The sequence below is a fragment of the Diadema antillarum genome, unplaced genomic scaffold (genome assembly GCF_040938485.1).
Source record: "Diadema antillarum isolate AM-2024a unplaced genomic scaffold, OU_Dant_1.0 scf00000063, whole genome shotgun sequence".
Classification (NCBI taxonomy): domain Eukaryota; kingdom Metazoa; phylum Echinodermata; class Echinoidea; order Diadematoida; family Diadematidae; genus Diadema; species Diadema antillarum.
The window spans coordinates 4,315,812-4,340,689 of NW_027270952.1; the positions used below are offsets into that span (position 1 = coordinate 4,315,812).

A 24,878-nucleotide genomic window follows, 5' to 3' on the forward strand; every position below is an offset into this window, starting at 1 on the left:
GAAGCACAATTGCACTCTGGCAGTAAAAGTCATCTAGGTATTAATAAATCACATGTTTCGTGCATCGCACTGTGCAGTAATAGCGAGAGAAAAATAGGATGTCTGGCATGGTTTCCGTGAAGGAAATAAAAAAATAGTTGTACATGTATTAGTATATTTATTAATATTTATATGAGTATAAATTTTGGTGTAAACTTTCACCATAATACACATGATTTATATCAATAATTTGTCATAGAATGAAAGGTTAAAGGGTGTGTACAGTTCTGGTTGAGGTGATGATTCAGCTTTTAACATTTTGCGAGATATTCAGAAACCACTCTTTGAGATGTCAAAGAGCATGCAATTCTAAAACCCCGGTCACACAGCACTTTACGGCTTAATCACGGCCAAAACACGTTAAAAAATGTTCTCCCATGAAGTAGACGATGTTGTTCGCGTTGATGTCGAGTTTACACGTAAGACGAGCTACGGTCGATTTATAGACGTGGCAGGACACGGGGGAAAAATCGGAACAGCGTTGGACGCAGTAAAAATTTTTGAACTGCTCAAAATTTTATTCCGCGGACAACCAAGGGCGGCACACGTAGTAAAGACGTGCAACACACGTGAAACACACGTGATAATCCGTGTTCCGGCAGTGTTTAAAACTTGGGGAGAAGCGGTAAAGACGCGAAAGTATAGTGGTCTGTCACGGGCAGAGCACGGTCATCTGACGCGTGTTACGCGTTGGTATCACAGGAAATAGCATGTGTTCAGCGGCTTATCGCTGACAAATGGATTTTCCCGCGTACACACACGTGGCTGGACGTGGTTAGCCTTGCTTAGGCAGTGCTTTAGCAGTGGAACAGCCGCCAACGGCCATACCCCATACAAAGCACGGCCAAACCAAAATTGACCAAAAAATTACCACTTACAACAACGTCCACCAGATTTTCATAACTTTTTGTGTGTGATTTGGACGTGGAATGCTGTGTGACTGGGGCTTAAGGGGTATCAATAGTTTATTTGATGAAAATCGGTTTTGAAATGGTTAAGATATCCAAAAACAAGGTGAAACAAAGAGATCCTAATAAAAGGCGTGGCCTGTCGCCTTTTATTATTATCACTTTTTTTTATATCTCATCCATTTGAAAACCAATTTTCATCAAATAAACATTGAATCCTTCTTAAAATTACATGCTCTTTCATATTTCATATAAAGAGGTTTCTCATTATCTCACTTAGGAATGTTCAAAACATGAATCCCCACCTCAACCACTACTGTACAGTCCCTTTAAATTCGGACTTTAGTCACAGCTTTCATTCATGGGAGTTATGCTAAACGCAGTGATGATAGCGTGATGACCCTCCCTAAAACATTTGGTAACAAGCATCGAGAAAAAAAATATGTATATTTTATACCGGTAACTGTAATCGCGAGAATGCTCTTGCATTTTCCAGTCGCATTTCCTGTTTTTCTGTTCGATCATCAACATGACGTCATATTATACAGTGCATGTAACCCAATTTTAACATAGCATGTTTGTATAAAGTGTACTATCCACAAGGCAGATACGAGAATCCAGATTTTACGAGAAAAATCACCCGGAACAAATGATCTTATTATAACGGGATCTAAATTTCACCATGATGCAGGTCCATTGGAAAAAGCAACAAAAAGAAATGTGGATGGCAGAAAACACACATGGTGGCAACCTTTGACCAAATAGAAGGTGAAACATCAGGAGCGGCAAAATCAAAACTATTACAGTGTACAGGTACATGATTTGAAGATGATTCACCTCTGCACAAAATTGGAACAAAATCTGTCAAATGTGGGCAGTACAGTGCATACAAGGAGAACCTTAAAAAAAAATCAACAATTTTGTGTGTAAAGATGGTACATGCAAGGGCACTACCACCAGAAGGTGTAGGCCATCAGATTTTTTAATGATGCACTTCCATAATACACCTAAGGATGAAATCCGTCACAGAACATAGCCAGTACAAATTTGATGCCGATACTAGTCCATGTTCTGGGGGATAATATACCTTTAGACTGCATTAGAAAAACATTTATGACAAACTTGGACATTAACAAATTTGCTGTACAAACTTGCATACAATGCAATTGTACATATTGTATTACCCCAAAGCATACACTGTGATATGAAGGTCTTGTCATTTCAAAACACACAATTCCTACACAAAATACAGTATGAGAATTACTGCATAAGTTGCTACCTTAATTACACAATACCGAGTTGCACAGAAGTAGAGGGACGCAATATGTTCTGTACACATTTTATTTCACAACATGTTACTGTACATTATTTTACAAACTGCAGAACTTCAACACACATACTTTACTTGCAGTTAAAAATTTACAGGTGTCCAAAGATTCTCCCCGACTCTGATTTACATTTGCAGAATTTCAGAGTTCTAAATCTGATGTTTCTGCAACTCACTTTTGCTTTCATGTGACTGACACTGGTGACCAGGCGTGTTCAACACATTTTACAATGGATCGGGTTACTCTTAATTTAAAAGAATAAAATGACCGATGTGAAACATACACAGGCAAACTCTACATCCATGTTTATGGACATGCAAATGAATGTACAAGTGTGGTGACTATTCTGTGTTTGTAGGCCTATGCACAGATGTTTACTTGTGAGTCTGGAGTGAATTTTATTGTAGTACAAGTGTACATGCAGTGTATACTACTAGTAGACCAATTCGGCCTGGCAGCAAAATCCGCCATTACTGCAGTGTCCCATGCGCGCACGCGTATGGCGAATGCACGATATATATATACAAAGTGTATATATATACGAAATTGTGTACCGGCTCGCACCGGCCACAATATATATTATGCATTCAGCATACGCTTGCGCAACTGGGACACTGCAGATAATGGCAGGTGTTATGCAGGTCGGATCAGTCTACATTGTATGTATACCGGTATACAACTGTACATGTAGCCTTCCAAAACACATATATGGGATATATACGAGACTTTGGCATCTGCTCTGGCCATCCTGCTTCCCCTGGGCAGTAAATCTATCAGTTATTTTTGGTGGTCGGGTTGCGGCCTTGCAGGTCATCCTGGGGGAGGCCCAAACAGTTTGTTGAAATTACTGCGATACATCACAGTTGATACCCAAAAGTCAGCAGGGACTACATATTTCTATCTGTTTCTGTGACTGTATATTATTATTATTTTTTTTTTTATGTATTCAATTTTGTTCTGTTTTCCCTTGTTCTGTTTCCAGTATATTCATAACCATTTTGTACATGCGTGTTATCTATTCTTCCGAAGGATTTTTGTAATTGTCATTTTTGTTACCTACAGTGATGACTCTTAAATATAGAAGAACTTTTTGAATGGGAACATAGAATTGTGTGAAATCAAAAAAAAAAATGATTTACTAGGAATAAGTTAAAGTTGCTTTTTAAAAGGCCCTTTTGCAAGAAAACTCTTTATACATCACTCATACAGTTAGATCAACACAGACGAAAGTTTGATTTTCTTGCCTTGTAGCTTTACTGACTCTCAGCAGCACATGGCCTTCCAAGAAAACAATAATGAGTGTACGCGCAGTATTCAGTCTTTATGTATACAGGTTCATTCAAAGCTGCAACTGCCTGCAAGCATTAATGATTGGCTAATATGCTATCATTGGCCTGCGCATGCCGGCAAGTCTGGAGACTTGCGTTCAAGTAAATGTGTTGTGTGCTTTGCGAGTGACTGATTACATTTTGCAGCATAGTTCGATAAACAGTGCAAATTTAATGATTATTCTTTAAAATTGTCCTCAGATATTGATCAAATTTACAATAGGCAATAATTCGACTTAGGACTTAGACAACTTGACTTGTAGTGAGGAATAACTCACATATGCCTATGAACAAAAATTGGAACTTTCTAGTTTCATCAACTTGGCCAATTATTTGACATGTGCGCAGTCAACTTTATATATGGAGCTGACTGTAGTAGTAACTTTTGCCTTCTTTTGACCGCAAGCTTTAAAACATACATAAGAGTGGGTACATGTAAGTGCATCATGTAGCTCCATAACTCTTCCTGATAAGCAAGCTCCTCAAAGTCTAATGCTCATGACTAACGCTCTGCATTGCTCCAGACATTTTCTTGGGGAAACCTGTGAGGGGGGTTGTCTTTCAGCAGCGTATTAAAGAGGTCAGTTGCGTGCGCTCACGCAGTAATCATGTTTGCATACTCTACCTAACTAGTAAACATTGGCCAAAAAGTTGTGACATGACAGGTACCTTCTACATTCTCATTCAATAATGAATATTTGATATCGATTGCTTATTACTACCCACTAATACCTACAATCTGTGACAGCACATTATTATATATATCATGAAATGAAATGCATTGTAAAAAGGACAACCTTTAATGTCAAATAGAGTGTTCTTTTGTGGTTGTCAGCAACTACCCAAAGTCTTTGTTGAAAAAATCAGGTATCATTGGTGGCAAGCATAGGATCTACGAAGCTCTTTCATCTTCCTTCACATGACAAGTACATAGAAATGGGACCAGGACAATAATCCTTAAAGGGGCATTCCACACGAATTAAATAATTTCACATCATGTAGTACATAAATTGACAATGCTATGTAGGACCCTACAGATTCATGGAATTTTTGCATAAATCAATACTCTGAAAAACCCTAAACATAATACCCTGCACAAGGATGATGTAGTATAGTAGATTTTATAGTACTTTGACCCAATCTGAATTTTTAAATTTCTCTGTTACGGTACCAGTAACTTGTGGATTCTCCCATTTGACAGGTCACATGCAATTCTGTTAATTGCCTACGTGTCCTTTAAGTATAACATTTTCCTTGATGTCATTGAAATTTTTTTTGGAAAAAAAAAATTCTGCATGGCACAATCTTGGACAAAGAAATTAAGAATTCAGGGGAAAAGTTTGTAGCTCTACTACTGAGACGATCAGAAGTATGACTACATTCTGAGGTCCTTCTGAGTGCAGTATTTAAGACCACAATATATCTGTGAGGGCAATTCGTTTTCAAGGCAGACAAATGAGAAGGCATCATGTCAAAAATTTTAAGACGTAATCCATAACAGTGAGTGTTTGCGGGATACACAATAGCTATGGACTATCTCAAAGTTCTCCAGGTGAAGTAATATTTTTGTAAAATTTAAAGTTGTAAAATATGCAACCTCTTCTTTTAGTTGATCACATATATCTGTGTGCTTCAGGACTTTTTTCTTCTCCATGACACAGCTTGTTACAGCATACTGCTATAACGTTGCTTGATCATGAACCCACTAAATTGTAAACTTATGGATACAGGTACAATTGTGTCCTGAGAGTACATCCCATAACCACAAACATGGCTACATAGGTCTGGTGTTGAATGTTGTCCGTCTGCCAACAAAATGCAATTGCTACAATTTTTTTTCCTACTCGACTGCATGCGAAAAAAATTCATGGCTTCCACAGCTTCAGCAGTCCATCCTCACTGTAGGTTGCAATCAAGTTGTTGTGTGGGTGAAGCACTATCCCGATCACATCCTTTTCATGGACCTGCAGGAGACAAATGTGGTCAAGAACAACTTTCATAGATTGTTTGGAATACTTTACTGGATAATACCGGTAACTATGTTTTCTAAAATAAGACCTGCACATTAGGATTAAGAGGGGGTGGGGGATGCAATTAATGCAAAACATACAGCGTGGAATCCCGTTACGGCAAAGTTCTCAGGCCACCTGTTTTCTTTTGTTACATTAAAATTTCACTATAACCGAACAAATAAAGTACATAAAGATATACTAGTATGGCTGATAAATTTTGGGCCTGAATTTTTACTTTATTGTAACCAGAATTTTGTTATAAACGTGTTCTTTATAATGGGGAATGCACTGTAAATTATACATATAACAAATTTTGTGCACATATAAAGTCAATGTCTACAGAATATCACTCTGACAGGATGATTTGGAACTGAGATTCAAAAGGTTCATTTTAGTGGGTCTCTCAAGTAGCAAGATCATGATCGCACAATGGACGAGGTTCCATAACATCACCTTCATTGACACTCGCCCGCCTACGCGTGCGCCTGAGGGGCAATATCAATAACACGATGCTGCAGACGATATGTATGCACTGTAATTTGCACAAATTACCAGTACACTACAGTCTGACTCCTGTGTATATCTGTTGCGATCTGCATGATATTCTCGTCATTCTGGCCTGCTGTTTAGTTCTAATTTTCAATGTAGAGAATTGATAAATAATTTCCAACACCATTTTAATTGGCACCATTGGCATACTTCCAGGAAGTATTGATATTGTTGTTTACTGTCATATTGTCCCCCAGAACAACTTGTTCTACGCGAGCAATCGTGGTTTATGCTGCCTACATAATCTGACGCTGATTGAAGTTAGCCATTGAATATTGTGCTACGTAAATGGCTTAACCCTAACTTACCTGGGGGGGCATAATGGCCCCCCCCCCCCCCCCCCCCCGACACTTCGCGCGACATCTCCACAACGCGAAAACGCATCCACATGGCGATTCATGACAATTTCCCTTGAAGCCTTGCACAACTTTTAAGACCCAAATTTGCGACGTCCGGGTACGCGGTTTCGAAGTTAAGCAACATTATGTAAGTGCATGTCAGACTGAAAATTGCTCAAAAACGTGATTTTGTGTGCAAAACCAATGCAAATCAGGTTTCTATCTGAAATTCAAAATTGTATCATTATTTCTACTTTTAGTGATTAAAAACAATTAATTTCATGTTTCTTGTGATTGGAATAGTGTTACCAATGATTCTCATTGAAAAAACAATAAAAAACAAAAAGTAAAAAACAAGGAAATACATAAGAAATTATAAAAACAATAAAATACATAAGAAATTAAATTTTACCTAAATTGAATCAGAATTCACCAAAGAGTCCTCAAGCAAAAAATGTTGATGTTTGGGGGCTTTATTTAATGATTTTCAGCCAAATTCTAATTTTATGCATGAATTAACATAATTAATTCATATAAAATAAAATAAAGCTTTTTATTGAAATTTAACAACACAGCCCTATAGATTGCGTCATGAGTGACGTGTGTGCCCATTTTTGTAACAAACGTGCGAATTGCGGCTGAGATCATAAGGGGGGCCATCATGGCCCCCCCTCCCCCCTCTATCACTTCTAATTCTAGAGAAGAACACTTTTTTGAGATTCCAGCCCCCCTGGGTGGGGCATGGTGCCCATTTTAACAAATTGAGATCCTAACCCCCTAGGGATGCTACTTTTCAAGTTTGGTGAACATCCATCATGAGGTTTTCAAGAAGAAGATGAAAATGCACAATTTAGGTACCCATTAGGACCCCTCCCCACCCCCTCCCCTGGGTCCCAAGGGGGGCACCCCTGATTCCACCAAGAACAAACTTGAAACTACAGTCATCAATGTACTAACTCATAGTATTAACTTAGTTCTATCACTTCTGGTGTTAGAGAAGAAGATTTTTAAAGATTCCTTAATTTTGGGGGGGGTTGACGTTGACGTTGACGTCGATATGACTTTTTTGCCATCAACACAGACTCCCCATCTATTTGTGCAGCCATGAGCAACACAACTGTTTACCATTATACTTGAAACTATCAAAATATGGACAGCAAGTCAATATCTAGCACAACTGCTTTGCTGCTTTGCAAGATCTGGTGTTAGCGACCATGCAGCTAGCTACAATCTATAAATAAATCTAGCGAGCAGTACTCGTACCAGGTAGCTGCCTGCCTGGCTGGCCTGATAAATTGCTTGTGATGGGGCATGGGACATAACGTAAATCAGCCAATTTCTGAGGGATTCTACTCACAGTGAGGGTTCGCTCAAGTTTGCCAGTTGAGGTTGAAAAGCAGTAGAGCACCAGATCCTCCCCCACGCAGTAGATCCACTCACCCCTTGGGGAAAGGCAGCAACAAGTGAAGTCTCCACCCTCACGCTTACCAGAGCTGAAGCTCCTTACAATCTGGCAGTTAGAGTTGGCATACATCATTAAAAAAATTGAGCAGGCATAGAGTCATATGGGAGAAACACTACAATTTAACATGATTAACTAAATTCTACTTATCAAAGTAAAACTGTGGCATCACAATATAGAAAAAAAAATTGTTGACTGCTGCTGACTAAGCTGTATGATGGTGTTCAAATGCATGCTAAAATACTCCATTATGCATATGTTTTGAGAGTTATGCTGTTTAACATGTATCACCACGCTAATAAACTATTTACAAAATGGGTTTGTAAAACAATTTTGACTATGGAAAAAAAAAAGATCACTCACAAATTTCACTTTTTATAAGTATTTATCTGTTATTTTCAACCTCAATCTTACGAAGCTTCATATTTACACATTACAACAAAAAGAAACTCTGGTAGTATTTAAGACCATGCAGCTCAGATTGTAAAAACCTGAAACACTGTCAAAAATATCGTTTAATTTCTCTCACAATGTTTAATTTCCTTTTCAAGTAAAGGCTTGTCCAAAGCCAGACATGGCTGCTGGTGCAAGTGTTGAACATGAAACAAAAAAGAATTATCACTGAATATGGTAAATGCCCCTAACAACATCTGAGGGAGTTAGTTCAATCCACAAGATTTTCTATGCTTTTTATAGAAAAAAAAGTTGTTCCCATGGCAGCAGATTGTTCAAGATGTGTTTTACTAATTCAAAAATTGTATTGGTCACATTTACTAAATTTTAGGTCAAATACTCAAAAACTTAAAGGGACTGTACAGTACTGGCTGAGGTGGGGATTTATGTTTTGAACATTCCTAAGTGAGATAATGAGAAACCTCTTATGAAATACGAAAGAGCATGTAATTTTAAGAAGGATTCAACATTTGATGAAAATTGGTTTTCAAACGGCTGAGATATCCAAAAAAGTGATAATAATAAAAGGCGACAGGCCACGCCTTTTATTAGGATCTCTTTGTTTCACCTTGTTTTGGATATCTCAGCCATTTCAAAACCGATTTTCATCAAATAAACTCTTGATACCCCTTAGAATTGCATACTCTTTGACATCTCATAGAGCGGTTTCTGAATATCTCGCAAAACGTTAAAAGCTAAATCCTCACCTCAACCAGAACTGTACACACTCTTTATGTTTATTAAGTCTTTAAGTTTATCACTCTTAAGTTTATAGAATTCACAACATTTTTGTATGATCTTCATACAAAAATGCTGTTACCATAGCAACACATTGTTCATCATGGACAAAACATGAAGTTTGCAAATCTACATACTGTGGCAGTCGCGTATGGCAAGTGCTAAAAAACTAAAAGAGACGGCTCAATCCACAATATTTTGTGTTTTAAAGATTTAAGATAGAATGTAAAAACTGGCCCCAAATTTGGTACCCCTGGATCTGCAATGAAGAAATTTGAAACTACAGTCACTAATGAGCATGTGTGTTTGTGTGTATGTGTGTTTGGGGGGGGGGGGGGGTGGTGTGGTACCCATTTGAATAAATTGGTGAAAATTTGTCATGGGGTTTTCACAAAGAATTGAAAATATAACAACAGATGGCAAACGACACATATCGGATGCTGGATGATCAATAATCATAATAAATAAGAAAAGACCTGCGGTTCTTGTGCTCACCTGACTATCGTAAGTTCATCTTCCACACACTCTTACAGACAACTACCTGGGAACATTGCAAACTTAGGGGCGAGGGCAGCTGTGAGGGCTTCCATGGGGGCGTGGTGTCTATTTGCATGTTATTACATGTATATGTGCACAACTGGTTACACATTACAATGAACATACAAAAATGTATGTGCCGAATTTCAACTGAAATGCTTTAAAACTGAGCAAGTAGTTGGATCCACAACATTGTGTACATTTTTTATTAAAATTTGCCATTACCATGGTAACGCATTATACCATACTGGCAAAGAGGTGTCTTGCATACAACAGCAGTTATACATGCCAAATTTTAGGTCTATTGCTCAAAAAACTAGAAAAGCACTCTGAGAGCGCAGACCTCCGCCAAGCATGCAAATCATTTTCACCACTGATCTTGTTCTTCCGTAGAGATATCAGTGATTTCCACCCATACGTACTGTTATATAGCATTGTGTGCTGAAAGTTGCCAGATTTCCCAGTATAGAAGCCTTTGTTACGTCATAAACACTCAGCTGTACGGCGCGCCTCACCCCAGCAGAAACTAGAGCACGCACTTTAGTGCGCGCAGGCAAACCTCAAATACGCGCAGCCTGAACTCCCAAGTTCATTGACCCTACCTACCAAAATGTCAAAAATCCTTCATAAATTCCCCAAAAATTCTCAGATCACTACCAAAAGTTAATCGTTTGGTACTTGTGTCATTCTCAACCTTTCCTGCAAGTTTCATCCCAATCCGTTAACTACTTTTTGAGTTATTTTGCACACGGACAAACTAACTAACTAACTAACGAACTAACGAACAAACCAACGGTAACGAAAACATAACCCCCTCCCTTGGCGGAGGTAATGAGTGAGTAGTTCAAGCCACATGATTTTGCAACGTACAAACTGACCGCCCAACCGACTGCCTGCCCGCCCAACCGACAGACTGACAGAGCGGTCAACAGACCACCCAGCCACCAGACCTCAAGAGTGATTCCCATATACCGACAAACACACTATTTCTTATAACACAGACTATTTCTGGTTTTAAACAATATTCTTTTGGGGGTTCTGGGGCCCTTGTTTTAAGTACTCTAAATGTCCATATTTTCGCACAATTAATTTTTTGTGCTGAGCGGCTCAAAAACATATTTGCAGGTTCTCGAATTTGTGCTGCACGATTCACAACCCATTCAAAATGTGCAGAAAAAATTGTGAAGATATTTTCACAGGTTTTAGAATTCGCAATAGCAAAAAGTAGTACAAAAATTTGTTATACGATTTGTCACCCTAGTGATTATGTACTGGATTTGGTGACAAATTTCACCATGTGTTTTCAAGAAGAAGAAAATGTGTTAGTCCCCTCCCCCACCCGCCCTCAGCCACCCCCGGAACTGCCATGAACAAACGAGAAACTTAAAACTGCAGTTACCAGTCTCCTTACTCACAGAACTAACTTACATATAATTGTAGCTTATCATTTCTGGTTCTAATAAAAAAGATTTGTTAAGATTCCTTAATATGGGGGCTTTGTCTCTTACTTCCTGTTCCCCCCCCCCCCCCCCCCCCCAACTCATCCCTACGATCTGCCACAAATTCAAAACTACAGTCTCTGGTTCTACAGAAGAAGATAATAAGGATTCCTTCATCTGGGAGGATTTGGGGACCCCGCGGGGGGATGGTGCCCAAATGAACAAATCGAGATCCTTTCCCCCTAGGAATACTATCTATCAAATTTGGTGAAAAAAACGTCATGGGCGTTTTGAAGAAGATGATGAAAATGTACCATTTAGGCCCCAAGGGGGGCACCATCAATGTATTTACAGTAGTACTGTATTTTTAATATTTATTATTTATAATTAATAGTATTTTTAATGATTCCTTCTTTTTTTTTCAGGGGGGGGGGGGGGGGGTGGGGGTTTGTGGGCTCCATGGAGGCCCCCCAGGTTGGGCATGGTGCTCATTTGAACAAATTAAGATTCTGTCCTCCTCGGGATGCTACTTGCCAAGATTAGTGAAATCTGTCATGGGGTTTTCAAGAAGACAATAAAAATGTAAATAAGTTTATGCATAACGCTTGTCACAAGCCAGATGTTGCACGCAGGACGAGTGATCGCAATAATGTAAAACATGATATATTCGCGGCATGAATTTTTCGCGAATTGGAGCCGACAGCCTTTTTCGTGGCATGAAATTTTTCGCGAAGTGCTACTGGTGTTCAATGCATATACTGTAAACGAGGACTTTCGCGTGCATTTAATTTCGCGAATCTTGGCGCTCGCGAAATTCGCGAAATTAAAGTGCACGCGAAAATTCCTCGTTTTACAGTAGTCCACTCGAGTTTTCGGCTCAGGTGAGCTAAAATCTCATAGTACCCCTGAATGCTTGCAACTACAATGCAGAACTACAATGCAGAATTCATTGACAAACATTCTCATTACAGGTTGGCTTTTGTTACCTGCCCTTGCATGTTCATAATAACCACAGTGTTGCTACGGTTACAGACGACAAACTGCTCTGAATTCTTTGGGTTTGGCAAGACACAGTTGACAGTGATGTCGGAAGCAGATGACCCTCCCAAGGACTTGAAGGTATTCATACATTCCGTTGTCTTGATATTCCAAACCTGTCATGGAAGAAAAGAAAAAAACTAAGGTAATTGCCAAGTGATATCTCGCCTACATATCGCAGTTTGTGATGTCTTTTTTCATGTAAGTTCATTGACCTTTGATCTTGTTCAACCTAACCAATATTCAACCTTGACCAGCATCTTTAGGTGATGTTTTGCCTGTGGTGTGAGTTTTGTGGTTATAGCTCAAAGCAATGGACATTTATTACGAGCACACAATATACATTGGTTATCAGGAAAGTTCATTGACATTTTCAACTTTGACCCTTTCAGAATTCACCAATATTCGAACGTGACCTGCATCTTTAGGTGATGTACCTATGGTGTGAATTTGGTAGCCACAGCTAAGAAGTGTGGAAAGTTATTGAGACTTTATCAAAATACTATGAGTATAGAGCTTATCAGGTAAAGTTCATTGACCCTTTGACCTTGTCAGAATTCACCAATATTTGTATTTGACTGGCATCTTTAGGTGATGTACTTGAAGTGTGAAGTTTGTGGTTGTAGCTCAAAGCTGTGGAAATCTAATGAGAGTAGACCACAATACTTTGTGTGCAGTGCTTATCAGTTACAGTTTATCGACCATTTGACCTTTAAACTTGTCAAACTTCAATACTTAAACTTGACAGGCATCTTTAGGTTAAGTACCTGTGGTGTGAGTTTTGTGGTCATAGCTGAAAGCCATAGAAAGTTACAGAAATGCACCAATTTGTTGACAACACCATCACAGCTAACAACAATGAAAAAGTGATGGACAACCCGAAAACATAATGCCTCCAGCACCCTTCGGGCGGAGGCATAAAAATCAGCCGGAACCACCAATCTCTTTATAACGTGATTTCCTGTAGCTCTTGACAGCAGCACTGAGTACACATATCCAGCCAGCAATTAACTGCTATGTGTTGAAAGATGATGTTAAGGATTAATTCTCAGATTAACTCTCAGAAAAGTCAAAGTTGAAAGAAATTTAACAAACTGATGTTGACAGCTGCACCTGTGTTTATCAGAACCCTTTTCATTTGAATTCAACCTTCTTATTTTTTTATTTGCCTGACATGTCTGTTAGGATAGATGGGCAATAATTTAGAATCAGAATTAACCCATACCCACTGATCGTGTAATGCTTTCTAAAGGCTGTTGCTGCCAGAGGCTATTTCACACACATTCACTAAACTGTGCCGTCTCAAAATCAAGGTAATGTCACCGACACTTATGAAAAGAAAACTATGGAAAACTATTATCTCAATTGAAAGAGGAAGTAATGGCCTTTCATATACACTTTCAGATGTAAATCAGCTTCATGTCATGAATTATGTGACGTCATATGATTTTAGTAATTTTGTATCATTTACATATTTATGAATAATCACATCGCTTATTCAAAAGAAATCAATAATGAAAAATATTCATAGCCCTTGTACAGAAAAAAACAACATCAATTTTGAAATCTTCATAATGTAAGCTTTCCGATGGTATATAACTCATAGGGTATAATGCCTACAAATACAGTCAACCTCGCCTAAGTCGAATCTATTGGGACCGGCGAAAACACTTCGACTTACGCGAAATTCGACTTCCGCGGAAGTCGAATTTTTCTTCGACTAGTATTTCCAGACGAATTTTCATAATGCAGTGTCTTATTATGTCTTTAGTGGCCGTGAAATTACAGTAGACGGTAGTATTATGTTGTAATTAGTATTTTTGTTTTGTTTACATTTTAAAAAAGAATCCTGGAGCTCAATTATTGGACTGTGATAATTGAAATGTGTTGCACGTAATTTCTGCAAAAGATTGCGAAACCGAACGCGGGAGTTCGGGCGCCGTTATTTGTTTGGGGATGTTTTTACTTCGGTAAGAATTTGAATTAGATATATGTAATTTTTTTTTTTCAATGAACTTTTCCGCACAATGCGTCATGATCTGGTCGTGATTTGTTTTTGAAAATGTCTTTACTGTCTCGACATAGCGCTTGACCTTCGCCAGACGTGCGCGATGTTCGCAAAATCTTCGTGAAACCTCGAACAGACCCCGAAGCTTCTTCGGAGAATGTCTCGCGCATGTTTCGCGATGTTCTCCATTAAATTTTTATAATGCAGTGTCTTTTTATGTCTTTATTGGCAGTTGAAATACAGTAGACGGTAGCAATACGCATAGTATTTAGTGTTTTTTGTTTTGTTTTGAGTTTTACAAAATCGAGAAACTTAGTTATTGGACTGTAATAATCGAAATGTGTTTCATGTACGTCAAAGGGATCATTCGACATTCATTTTAGCATCTTCCGTAGCTGAATGTTATTGCTATTTATTTTCGAACGTAAAAGCAAACACCCGGCATTTATTTTATCATCGTACGGAGTTGAATACTATTGTTATTCATTTCCGAACGTCAAAGCAAACATCAAACGTTAATTTCCGCTGCACCATCGAACGCATCATTTCGAAATTTAAAAGCAAACTTCTGACAGTTATTTTAGCATCGTATGGAGCAGAATATAACTGTTATTCACTTCCGAATGTTAAAGCAATCATCTGACATTTATTTCAGCATCTTCCGGAGCCGAATGTAATTGCTATTTACTTTCGAAAGTAAAAACAAGCATCCGACATCTATTCTATTTAATCATGGTACAAATACGGTGTTAAATATTATTGTTATTCATCTCCGGACGTATAGGTGACCATTCGACATTTATTTTAGCATCTTCCGGAGCTGAATGTTATTGCTATTTATTTTCGAACGTAAAAGCAAACATCCGGCATTTATCTTATCATCGTACGGAGTTGAATACTATTGTTATTCATTTCCGAACGTCAAAGCAAATATCAAATGTTAATTTTACCAACGAACGCAGCTAAATGTTACTGTTATTCATTTCAAAATTTGAAAGCAAATATCCGACAGTTATTATAGCATCGTATGGAGCAGAATATTACTGCTATTCATTTCCGAACGTAAAAGCAATCATCTGACATTTATTTCAGCGCCTTCTGGAGCCGAAAGTTATTGCTATATTTACTTTCGAAATTAAAAACAAGCATCCGACATTTATTAAATCATAGTACAAATACGGAGTTGAATATTATTGTTATTCATCTCCGAACGTCAAAGTGACCATTCGACATTTACTTTAGCATCCTCCTGAGCTGAATGTTATTGTTATTTACTTTCGAACGTAAAAGCAAACATCCGGCATTAATTCTATCATTGTACGGACTTGAATATTATTATTATTCATTTCCGAACGTCAAAGCAAACATTCGACATTCATTTCAGCATCTTCCGGAGCCGATTGTTATCCTTATTCATTTCCAAACGCAAAATCGAATATCTGACATTAATTTCAGCACCGTACGGAGCTTAATCTTACCGTTATTCATTTCCAAAAGTATGAGCAAAGATCCGACATTCGTTTTAGTATCATACGGAGTCGAATATTACCGTTATTCATTTCCAAAATTAAAAGCAAACATCAGACATTTATTTTAGCAGCTTACGGAGCCGATTGTTACCGCTGTTCATTTCCAAAAGTAATGGCAAACATCCGACTTTTTTCGCGGGCCACCAAAATCTTCATTTCTGAAATTTTGGTGGCCCCAGGCCACCGGTAATGTTGAGCCCTGTATATACACTGTAGGCCTGTTTGAAAACGCATTATTTTTTTTAATAGAAAAAGTCCTAAAATGCACTTTAGATAACTCCCAATGCACGCGGAAATTATGTTTGAAACTTAAGATAATGTGTGGGGGAACCTGGGGGGGGGGAGATGCTTGTGAATTGTGGGGTAGCACTCACGGTCTGCTCACACATACGCAACGGAGAAATGAAAGGGAAAGAAAGGTACAATACAGGAAAGAGAAAATAAATTCAAGACAGTTATCAATCTCCTTGAAAAAATTCTCCGATGATTAATGAAAAATTTGCGTGGTTGCAGCATTTTCGTTTACGTAACTGGCTGTATTTTAGCAAAAGTATACACGTGACATTTACACATAGGCCTACATCATGGGAACTTGGCATAAACTGCGCAAGAATGCGTGTTTTTGTTTTGTTTTGTTTTTTGCTTCATTTTCGGAACACATTCGGATAAAAAATTTCCGAATGTTTGATTTTGCCATTCGTGTCCTTCGCAAAAATTGTTCGCGTGCTCCGCAAAGTCTCACTGAGTTGCAGATGTTTGCGAGCGTGACGAATAGGCACCTACTAGGGAATTTCACAATTCTTCAACGGTTGCAATCAAATTCGTAAACAACTGCAGTCAAACTCGCACACTGTTTTTATCGTCGGAAGCGGTTTTTGTTGTCCCAAAGACGCTCGCAAACAGAGATTGGTGGCTTGTACCGGATTGTGAGGACCTTTTCTTCTTCCTTTTTCTCCCCAAACCTTGCTGCGCTGCCCGCACATGGATCGCCTCTACCCTGGTACATGTGATTTATGTTCTTCTCAGCTGGACATCAAGGATACAATGGATATTAGGGTTAACTTGTATTCGACCCTTGGGTGTATTTTATTACAAAAGTAGTGTTTTTTTCCTTCGTTTATTTATCGAAGAATGAAAGAATGCTTCACTTCATGTTTGAATGACGTAAGGGAAAAAAAAACTTTGACTTGTGCGATAAAAATTACATGTATTTACACAAATCTGGACTCGAAATTATCTTCGACATAGGCGAAATTCGACTTGTAAAACTTCGACTTGTGCAAGATTATTTTAAAGAAATAAGTAAAGAGAAAATCAGGACTTTTCTGGAGCTTCGACTTGGCCAAGTTTTCGACTTGTGCGAGGCGAGGTTGACTGTATGAAGAAATATTGAATAATAACTCAAAGATTTGCGCTATGCGGGCTACTCTGGTCTATAAACTCATAGACACTATGGATGGGACAACAGTAAAGTGGGCCTATATGTATGCGTACAGCAGTGTTTGATCTCACATAGATGTAGACCTATTCCGTCAGCAGCCTGCTGTAAACCTTCAAAGCGAATCCAAATCCAAATGAAAATATCAGTAACAGGAAGTGATGCAAAGGACTGTGGGATATCAGGTCAGAGTTCACAGGCTATAATAGGGTATATAAATGACATCATCATCCGAGCCATTCGCAGCGTTTGCGCAAACTACGGGATATCACGTAGATTAGCTGATATGGGTTAAATGTGTGTAATAAAATGACAGAGAATATCTGAAGTGAGCCATGACTGGGATAACAAAGACTGAGGGTGAAATTTAATCTAGCTCAAGAGGACATGCTTGCACCTTGATCGTTCCATCTGATGATGCACTGATCACCATGTGACCATCTGGTGCAAACACAGCTTCATTAACAAATGATGTGTGACCTCTGAACTCTTTGAGAGTCTTTCCAGACTTTAACCCATGTATCCTGGATGGGAATAGACAAAAGACAAACTCTTCATGATCATTTCAATGATACACATGTGTCTCTTTCATGGAATTGATATCGTAAACATGGCTCCTTCATATATGAGATTATGTAATTATCAAATGGTGATTGTGTTTGACTTGAGTATACTGTAAAAGAAGAAGAGTTCATGTGCATTCAATAACTTTGTGAATTACATGAGTCAAGATTTGCACAATCAAAATACACATGAAAGTTCTTCTACACTATATGCATTGAAAGCCAGTGGCAATTTGCAAAAATTTTGTGCTGTGAAAAAGACCATCAGCTCCAATTTGCAAAAAATGTAATGCCACAAAAATATCTTTCTTTGCAGTATTGAATCCTGAAGTTGACCAAAACAATGTTTACAATAAAGTTTTCATAAAACCTTCACAAAGGATGACATTTAGTTTTATCCACACATTTTTCTGTTCTTGTACTTTTACATTTGCTGGAGTGATGTATGCCACTAGATGAGAAGGCATTTTACATAAAAAGGCAAATATTGCATGCATTGTGCTTTGACAGAGGTACCACTGATTAATATTTAAGTTCTTCGCATGTCAAAAGAGTTTCAGAATTATTTTTTTTTAGTCAGCTTCCATGTATTTTTAAGTCTTTTCAGTATATCGTTCATAAGCAAACTGTATCTTTACCTTAACGTCTGGTCAAAGGAAGCACTAAGAATCTGAGTTCCATCCTTGGAGAACTTTACAGATGTGACACCCTTGCTGTGGGCATTCTCAAATCTCCTCAGACACTGGCCTGTTTGCACCCTCCACACCTGTCCACACAACAGAAGGAAAACAAAGTTATGTCCTGAAATACATGGATATATCATCTTATCATCTGTAGTCTGCAGCTCTTCATTACTGTGGACTGCAGATATTTTCTTGAACGAAAGCCATTATAATACCAGCACTTTCTAAAACATTGGTTCCTGGCAGATTGAATAATTATCTAGCATCACCTGATCACTGGGGAAAGAAAAATCATATCATAGAAATAATTAGTGTGGAAGCAAAGAACAATAAATCAAACAAATAAACAATAGAAGTCAATTATTTTTTTTAATCCAGTCGCATGCCCATCATTATCATAATCAGGTTTTTGTTACCTTGATTTTGCCATCCTGTCCACCAGTAGCTAGCATCTCGCTATCTCTGCTGAAACACATACACAGCACTGCATCATCCATAAGCATGAAGCTCTCCTGTAGTAGTGAAAAACAAAGACAAGTGTGTATGCACATACCCTGTATTACGCATTCAGAACATCTGCAGACCAGGAGAGAGAATTGATGGACAGCATTAATTCAGTTCTTTTATGTTTTGTTTGTTGCTTGTTTGCCAACTGGATCTAGCTTTGAACCTGGTTTAACCCACGAGGATGAGTCTATTCTGCTATAACACACATTTCTCATAGGCACTTACGATTACTGGCTTGTGTTACATAAGAAAGTGGAGTAGTACACGGATGCACCAGGAACCAAAAGTAGTACTGTAAAAGTGGATATTTTCGTGTGACTAATTATTGGTGCTCGGTCTGGTGAGAAGAATTTTGTGTGTTTTTAATTCCGCAGAATCAAGACATCAACTACTGGAACATATGACAAGCAAAAATATTCGCATGCTTTTATTTTCGCGCTAGTTTCTGGTTGCGCGAAATGCGTGAAAATTTCAAAACCCGCGAAAATTTCCACTTTTGCAGTACTGGGAGCACAGAGTAGGGAGCACTTTCTAGCATATGCATTGAATGCATTACAATGTATATGGAACAGTATGCATAGTGTACGTATGTATATATATGCTTGGCATGATAGATGAGATGATCGGATGCTGGATTAATGGCATCGGTCAAGAAGAGCACAAATATATCAGAAAGATAAAAAGCCGGAAAATGGGAAATGCATTTTGAATGACAAAAATCAGAATTCCACAAAAATCAGGTTTCACATCTCTGTGACTACTACCGATGATCATTCATTTCAATGAACATATTTACTGATCGATGTTTTCATGGTTTCGCATGTGCCCTGATGGGCAGCGAATGAATTCAACGGACTGCATATAAATGGGCACAATCAGTTGCTAGCGGTCGGGCCTGTATGCTGGCTGTACGCTACATGCAAATGAATGAGGTGATCACAGGTACCTGCGCACAGTGGGCCAGATTGAGCTCAAAGTGCGCCATAATTACATTAAATGGTTTCTTTTTGCCATGTCATTTGGGGGTAATTTGGGCGCAGAATTGATTGAACATAATTTCAAACTCATATGACGTCACTGTGATGCTTATCTTTTATTGGCTACCAACAAATCTGTCTCTAAATGACAAATTAAGCAATGCACAATTCATAGTCTGTAAATGCATTTTTTAAAGGTTGATGTGAAAAAACTTGATTCACGTTTCTCACATTCAATGACACTGGAAAATGTACTGCCAATGAATAAAAGACGTTCAATGAACATTCGGTGTTTCGTCAAGGGAATAGAATTTATTATATTACACCCATCCAGCAAAACAATATCATTGTCCATGTAAATTGCCGAGAATAATAATTTTAAGATGTACGCATTACTAATGGGCAAATATCTTCACTCTATTCTTAGCAGTACATGTATAATGCGTGATACAAAACCAATCTTCTATATCATTCTTATTGATCCACTTCATAACATTATACTACAATATCAATTACGAGCGCAACACTCTAAAGACCTTTTTAACATAGGTTTTCCCATCCAATTTTCGCACTTTTGTCATTCAATTTCAAAGATTTATTATGCAATTTTGACCCGAGAAGCACGTGGAAAGCAAATCCTAACTTCAATTTCGTCAATTGTCATTGTAATTCGTTATTTGTCAAACATTTTCGAAGACATAGCATTCAGAATCGTCGATTGTCATTCAAATTCGTCCCTTCCGCTGACGGATCGCAGAATGTGAAGATCAAATTCGTCTTTGTTCACACAATTTCATGAATTTTTCATTCAAATTAGTCAGATGCTGTCGATTCTTTATTTTGATGGTGAACCAACTTTAAGCCGACATACTTTTACTTTCTCTCTTAAATTGTATCATTACACATTATTCCCTCACCATTTTCTTAGACAATACACACGAAAAACATGACTGCCAACCAAAATTGATTGAAGGATAAACGTCAGTCGAAAGTCATATCCCAGGACAGTATGTCAGTGTCACATTTTTAACTTTAACTCGCAATGTTCAGGTTTTCGCATCATAATGCATGAAGCAAACTTTAAATTTTGTACCCTGGAAAGCAGCAAATATAATTATGTTATCCATTCTTTGATATTAAACAGGCGACAATTCTACACTTAAATTTTGTCTTTAAATCATGTTTGCCTAGAAATCGTTTGTCAGTGTTTTCGTTTGCGAGACAGTACGTCTGTTTGTATCAATGTGTACTCGGATTGCTTGTGTGTGTGTCTGTATCTGTGGTCTGTGTGTGTGTGTGGGGGGGGGGGGGGGGGGGAGGCACTTGTATGTATGTTAACTCCTGAATGTAAAATGGGAACGGTTACAGAAAAAAAAAATCCATGAATGACTGGAAAATCACACCGGATAGAGATATGAGACGAATATGAATGAAAATTTAACGAAAATGATTGACAAAAGATGAAATCGATCCTGCTGTTTTGAGTGCTGCGAGTGAGACTGACGAATTTGAACTGTAAATGACGAAAATGTATGCCAAATGACTAAATTGAATGGACTTTATTTGAAAATGAACGACGAAAGACGAATTCGAAAGTAAGATTGGCCTATTCCCGACATCCTGCGACGAAATTGAAGTGAAAATTTGTGAAATTGAATGAAAAAAGTTTGAAAATGAATGGAAAAACCCATACTACTGGAATGAAAAACAGATTAGGAAGACTGTAATAAGGAATAAGAAAGGTCAATGATTCAGCAACTAGAAAAGAGTCCCCATTGTATGAAAGGTCTCATGAAAAGGATATATAAAAAGATTTATTAATGACAAATGTTTTGGAATCACTACCATTTGAAATTATACTCCTGTTCCACAGAGAATTTTTCTCATCAGTCACTCATCAGAAGCAACTTTTTTTTTTTTTTTTTTGCTTCCTGCAACCCACTGAAGTGTATCAGATGACAGTCTGATAAATCCGACTTGTGTTGGTCACCAAGTTATCATTTCAGTGTCAGACATGTCAGGCATGATCCAATGAGGCAAGATTGTCTGATGAGGATCACGCAAGCAATGTCTGACACTGAGCTTACAGTCAACCAGCACAAGTCGGACTCATCAGACTGCGATCTGATCCACTTCTGCGGGTGGCCAGATGCAACACAAAGTTTGCTTCCGAGAGTGACCGATGAGAATAAATCTCAGTAAAATGGGGGGTATTACGTTTCAGCTGAATATGTGAAGAGTAAGATCGAGGTTCTTATGTATTCATACAATACATGTATGTATTGAAGAGGGAATTATAGCTTGTAGTTATACTAAGGAGGTACAGGGTGAGAGATAACTCCTTGGCTATGTAGAATACATTTTCACCATTGGAAGAGGGGTCTTTCAGGAGCCAAAACTAGCCATATTGAATCTTGTTAATTTCTAATTCAGTATTAATCATGTTTATGGGTATTTAACATGTTAGGAAAAAAAAAATCATGCGCGCCCTCATGATGACAGCGAATTCTTTAGCGGCTCTGAGTGGTCCAAAATAGATGTATTGTGTCACGGAAAATCAGCTCTAACACAAAAAGTAACAAAAGGTGGCACCCAAATCTGGTATCAGCTTAAAGCTGAAAAATCAAGAAATGCAGTGGTAATAAAACTGAGTTGGAAATCCATGGAAATCTAAATTTTTCACTTGGATGTAATAAAAACAAAAAATTAGCCTATTATCCAGGATATTTACCATATACTGGTAATATTCACAAAGATTATCTATGCATTTTTTACAGTATCATACAGTAAAATGAACTCTGATGAATATGTAGGAGCAATTACAGATCAATATCTTCAAAACTACATATTTGAATAACTATTTATCAAAGAGGTCACAATTTGCTCTGAAACTCTTAATATGATGTATTTTGCTACTTGAGGCAGGAAATATACCCCTTTAATGTACATGTATACCTGATTTAAATATTTCAATGAAATATTCTTTAAAGTATTGTCTTTCAACATTGTCATTCAACACGGCATGTCAAAAATTTTTACAAACCCAAATAGCCCAAAATGATTTTTAGCGCACTTCGGTACGATATCTCCCTTGCTGCAGCGCAACATGCAGAGTCACACTTTCGCAGTTTACTTGGGCACGTCCAGTAATGCAAATTTACTGTGCAGCAGGCATGGGCAATCAGATCTAATTTTCCCCTTTTTATCACGACTAAAACATTTCCACTTCACAACAAATATGCACTTTTAGAGCTTAAAGTTCATAATTATTTCTTTTCCCAATATGTAGCAGTTACTAGGATAACCTACAAGATAGATATAGTGCTGTGTATATTTGTGTATGATCAAATGGAGTGCGTGCTGGGCACTGTCGGAGCGCGTGCTGGGCACTGTCACAGCGTTGTTGACTTATTGTTATGGTACACCTCAATGCAAAATCGCAAGAACCTCAAAGGGGTGCCCACGCCTGAGAAAAAGAGAGAGAAAAAAAAAGAACAGTGAGATATTACACTGAATACACTTGTTATCATTTGATTCGCCTACCTCAGCTTGGTACTTAAGATCCTTCCTGATCTTTCCCGTCTGGAAGTTCCAGACTTCAATGAAGCCATCCACACTGCCAGTCACCAGGAACTGACCATCAGGAGAGAAGGCAGCACACTCCACGTGAGACTTCTGACCGAACTGTTCAAAGTCGTGGATTCAGATTGAGATCGATTACTGGGTTCACAATGCTTATTGAATTTTTTCTAGTACTTAGCATGCACAAAAATCAACAGAGACAGGAATCACTAGCCTATCTCAAATCCCCATAAAGCGTAATCATGACTATTATGCATATATAATGCCTACCACTGGTACACAATCAAGTTGAACTCTCATCAGTCTTTTATATCTTAAGGCACACAAGAAGCCACCCTTCCTGTTTGATACTTGTGCCTTGGAGAGAGAAACAAGCTCAACTTTTATTGCAGTTGTGGGTTATTTCAGGTTTGGTGCTAGTGCTGGTGTTGTTGCTATGTCAAAACTAGCACTCAGCGATAACCTGAACTAAAATCAGTTTGGTGCTTAGTACAATGTAGGTTGACCTCAGAATTATGACGTTGTTTTGGTAGGCAGTGCTGGGCATGCTGTTGAATGTCGTTCTGCCCAACCAGCTCCATATAGGTATGGGCAACATGGCCCTTTAATGTAATCTGTTTGAGCTAATGTACAGGCAACAAATAAACATTGTTGTCAGGAAACTTTTGTAGTTTGTATCATTACTTTTTTCATGGAAGGTAGCCCCACAGGAATGCTATCTAATAAATTTTGTTCATGTACACTACTTTTTTTCTGAATAAACATACTATTTAATATGTGGGATATTTTTCAATGTGTTTTACTTTCTTGAGTTTACCAATACTTGCCAAATTAACAACCCACAAAATATTACTGCAAAAGTAGAAATTTTCATGCAAATGTACAACCAGAAACTAGCGGGAAAATAAAAATCATGCAAATATTTTTGCTTGTTATGTATATATGTACAATGTATACCATTATGGGATGTTTTGATTGCACAGAATTAACATGCAAAATTCATCCATATCGGCAGAGCGTGGAAATATCCACTGTACAGTACATCTTGTAATACAAATGCACTCTCTATCATTATCCAAGATGGGAAAATCGATAGCTGCAACTTTTCTCTTGAAAAGAATAACATCTGCATTGTATTTCTACAATTCTGTCACTTGTTCTTTACATCAAAAATTCAATTGACTCACACACTTGCAAAATATACCCACTCACGTGTATTTGGCATGATGCACTTTTAACACAAGTATACGGTTTGCATGAGCCTTTACAATCATCATTGTGTACTACTTCTACATCACATATCTAAACACAACAAACTGGTTTACAAAGCATTTCACGTTATTTTCATTATCATTATTATTACCTTCTTTTTTTTTTGTGCCTGACAAGGTACATTTGATATCACTTGAGTACTCAACCTGG

At 37.9% G+C, this 24,878-nt stretch overlaps 1 protein-coding gene across 1 annotated transcript in view; it reads right to left on the reverse strand.

Annotated features, from left to right (window-relative positions):
- Window positions 1-3,665: 3,665 nt before the first annotated feature.
- Window positions 3,666-24,878, reverse strand: part of LOC139716305 (WD40 repeat-containing protein SMU1) — a 51,996-nt gene continuing 30,783 nt past the window's right edge. Inside the window, exons 5-11 of the mRNA XM_071627867.1 lie at window positions 23,418-23,558; window positions 18,807-18,902; window positions 18,346-18,473; window positions 17,542-17,668; window positions 12,118-12,285; window positions 7,860-8,012; window positions 3,666-5,567 (exon numbers count right to left, since the gene is read on the reverse strand). Coding sequence (XP_071483968.1) covers window positions 5,469-5,567; window positions 7,860-8,012; window positions 12,118-12,285; window positions 17,542-17,668; window positions 18,346-18,473; window positions 18,807-18,902; window positions 23,418-23,558 — 912 coding nt within the window. The 3' untranslated portion in view covers window positions 3,666-5,468. The remainder of the gene's footprint in view (window positions 5,568-7,859; window positions 8,013-12,117; window positions 12,286-17,541; window positions 17,669-18,345; window positions 18,474-18,806; window positions 18,903-23,417; window positions 23,559-24,878) is intronic.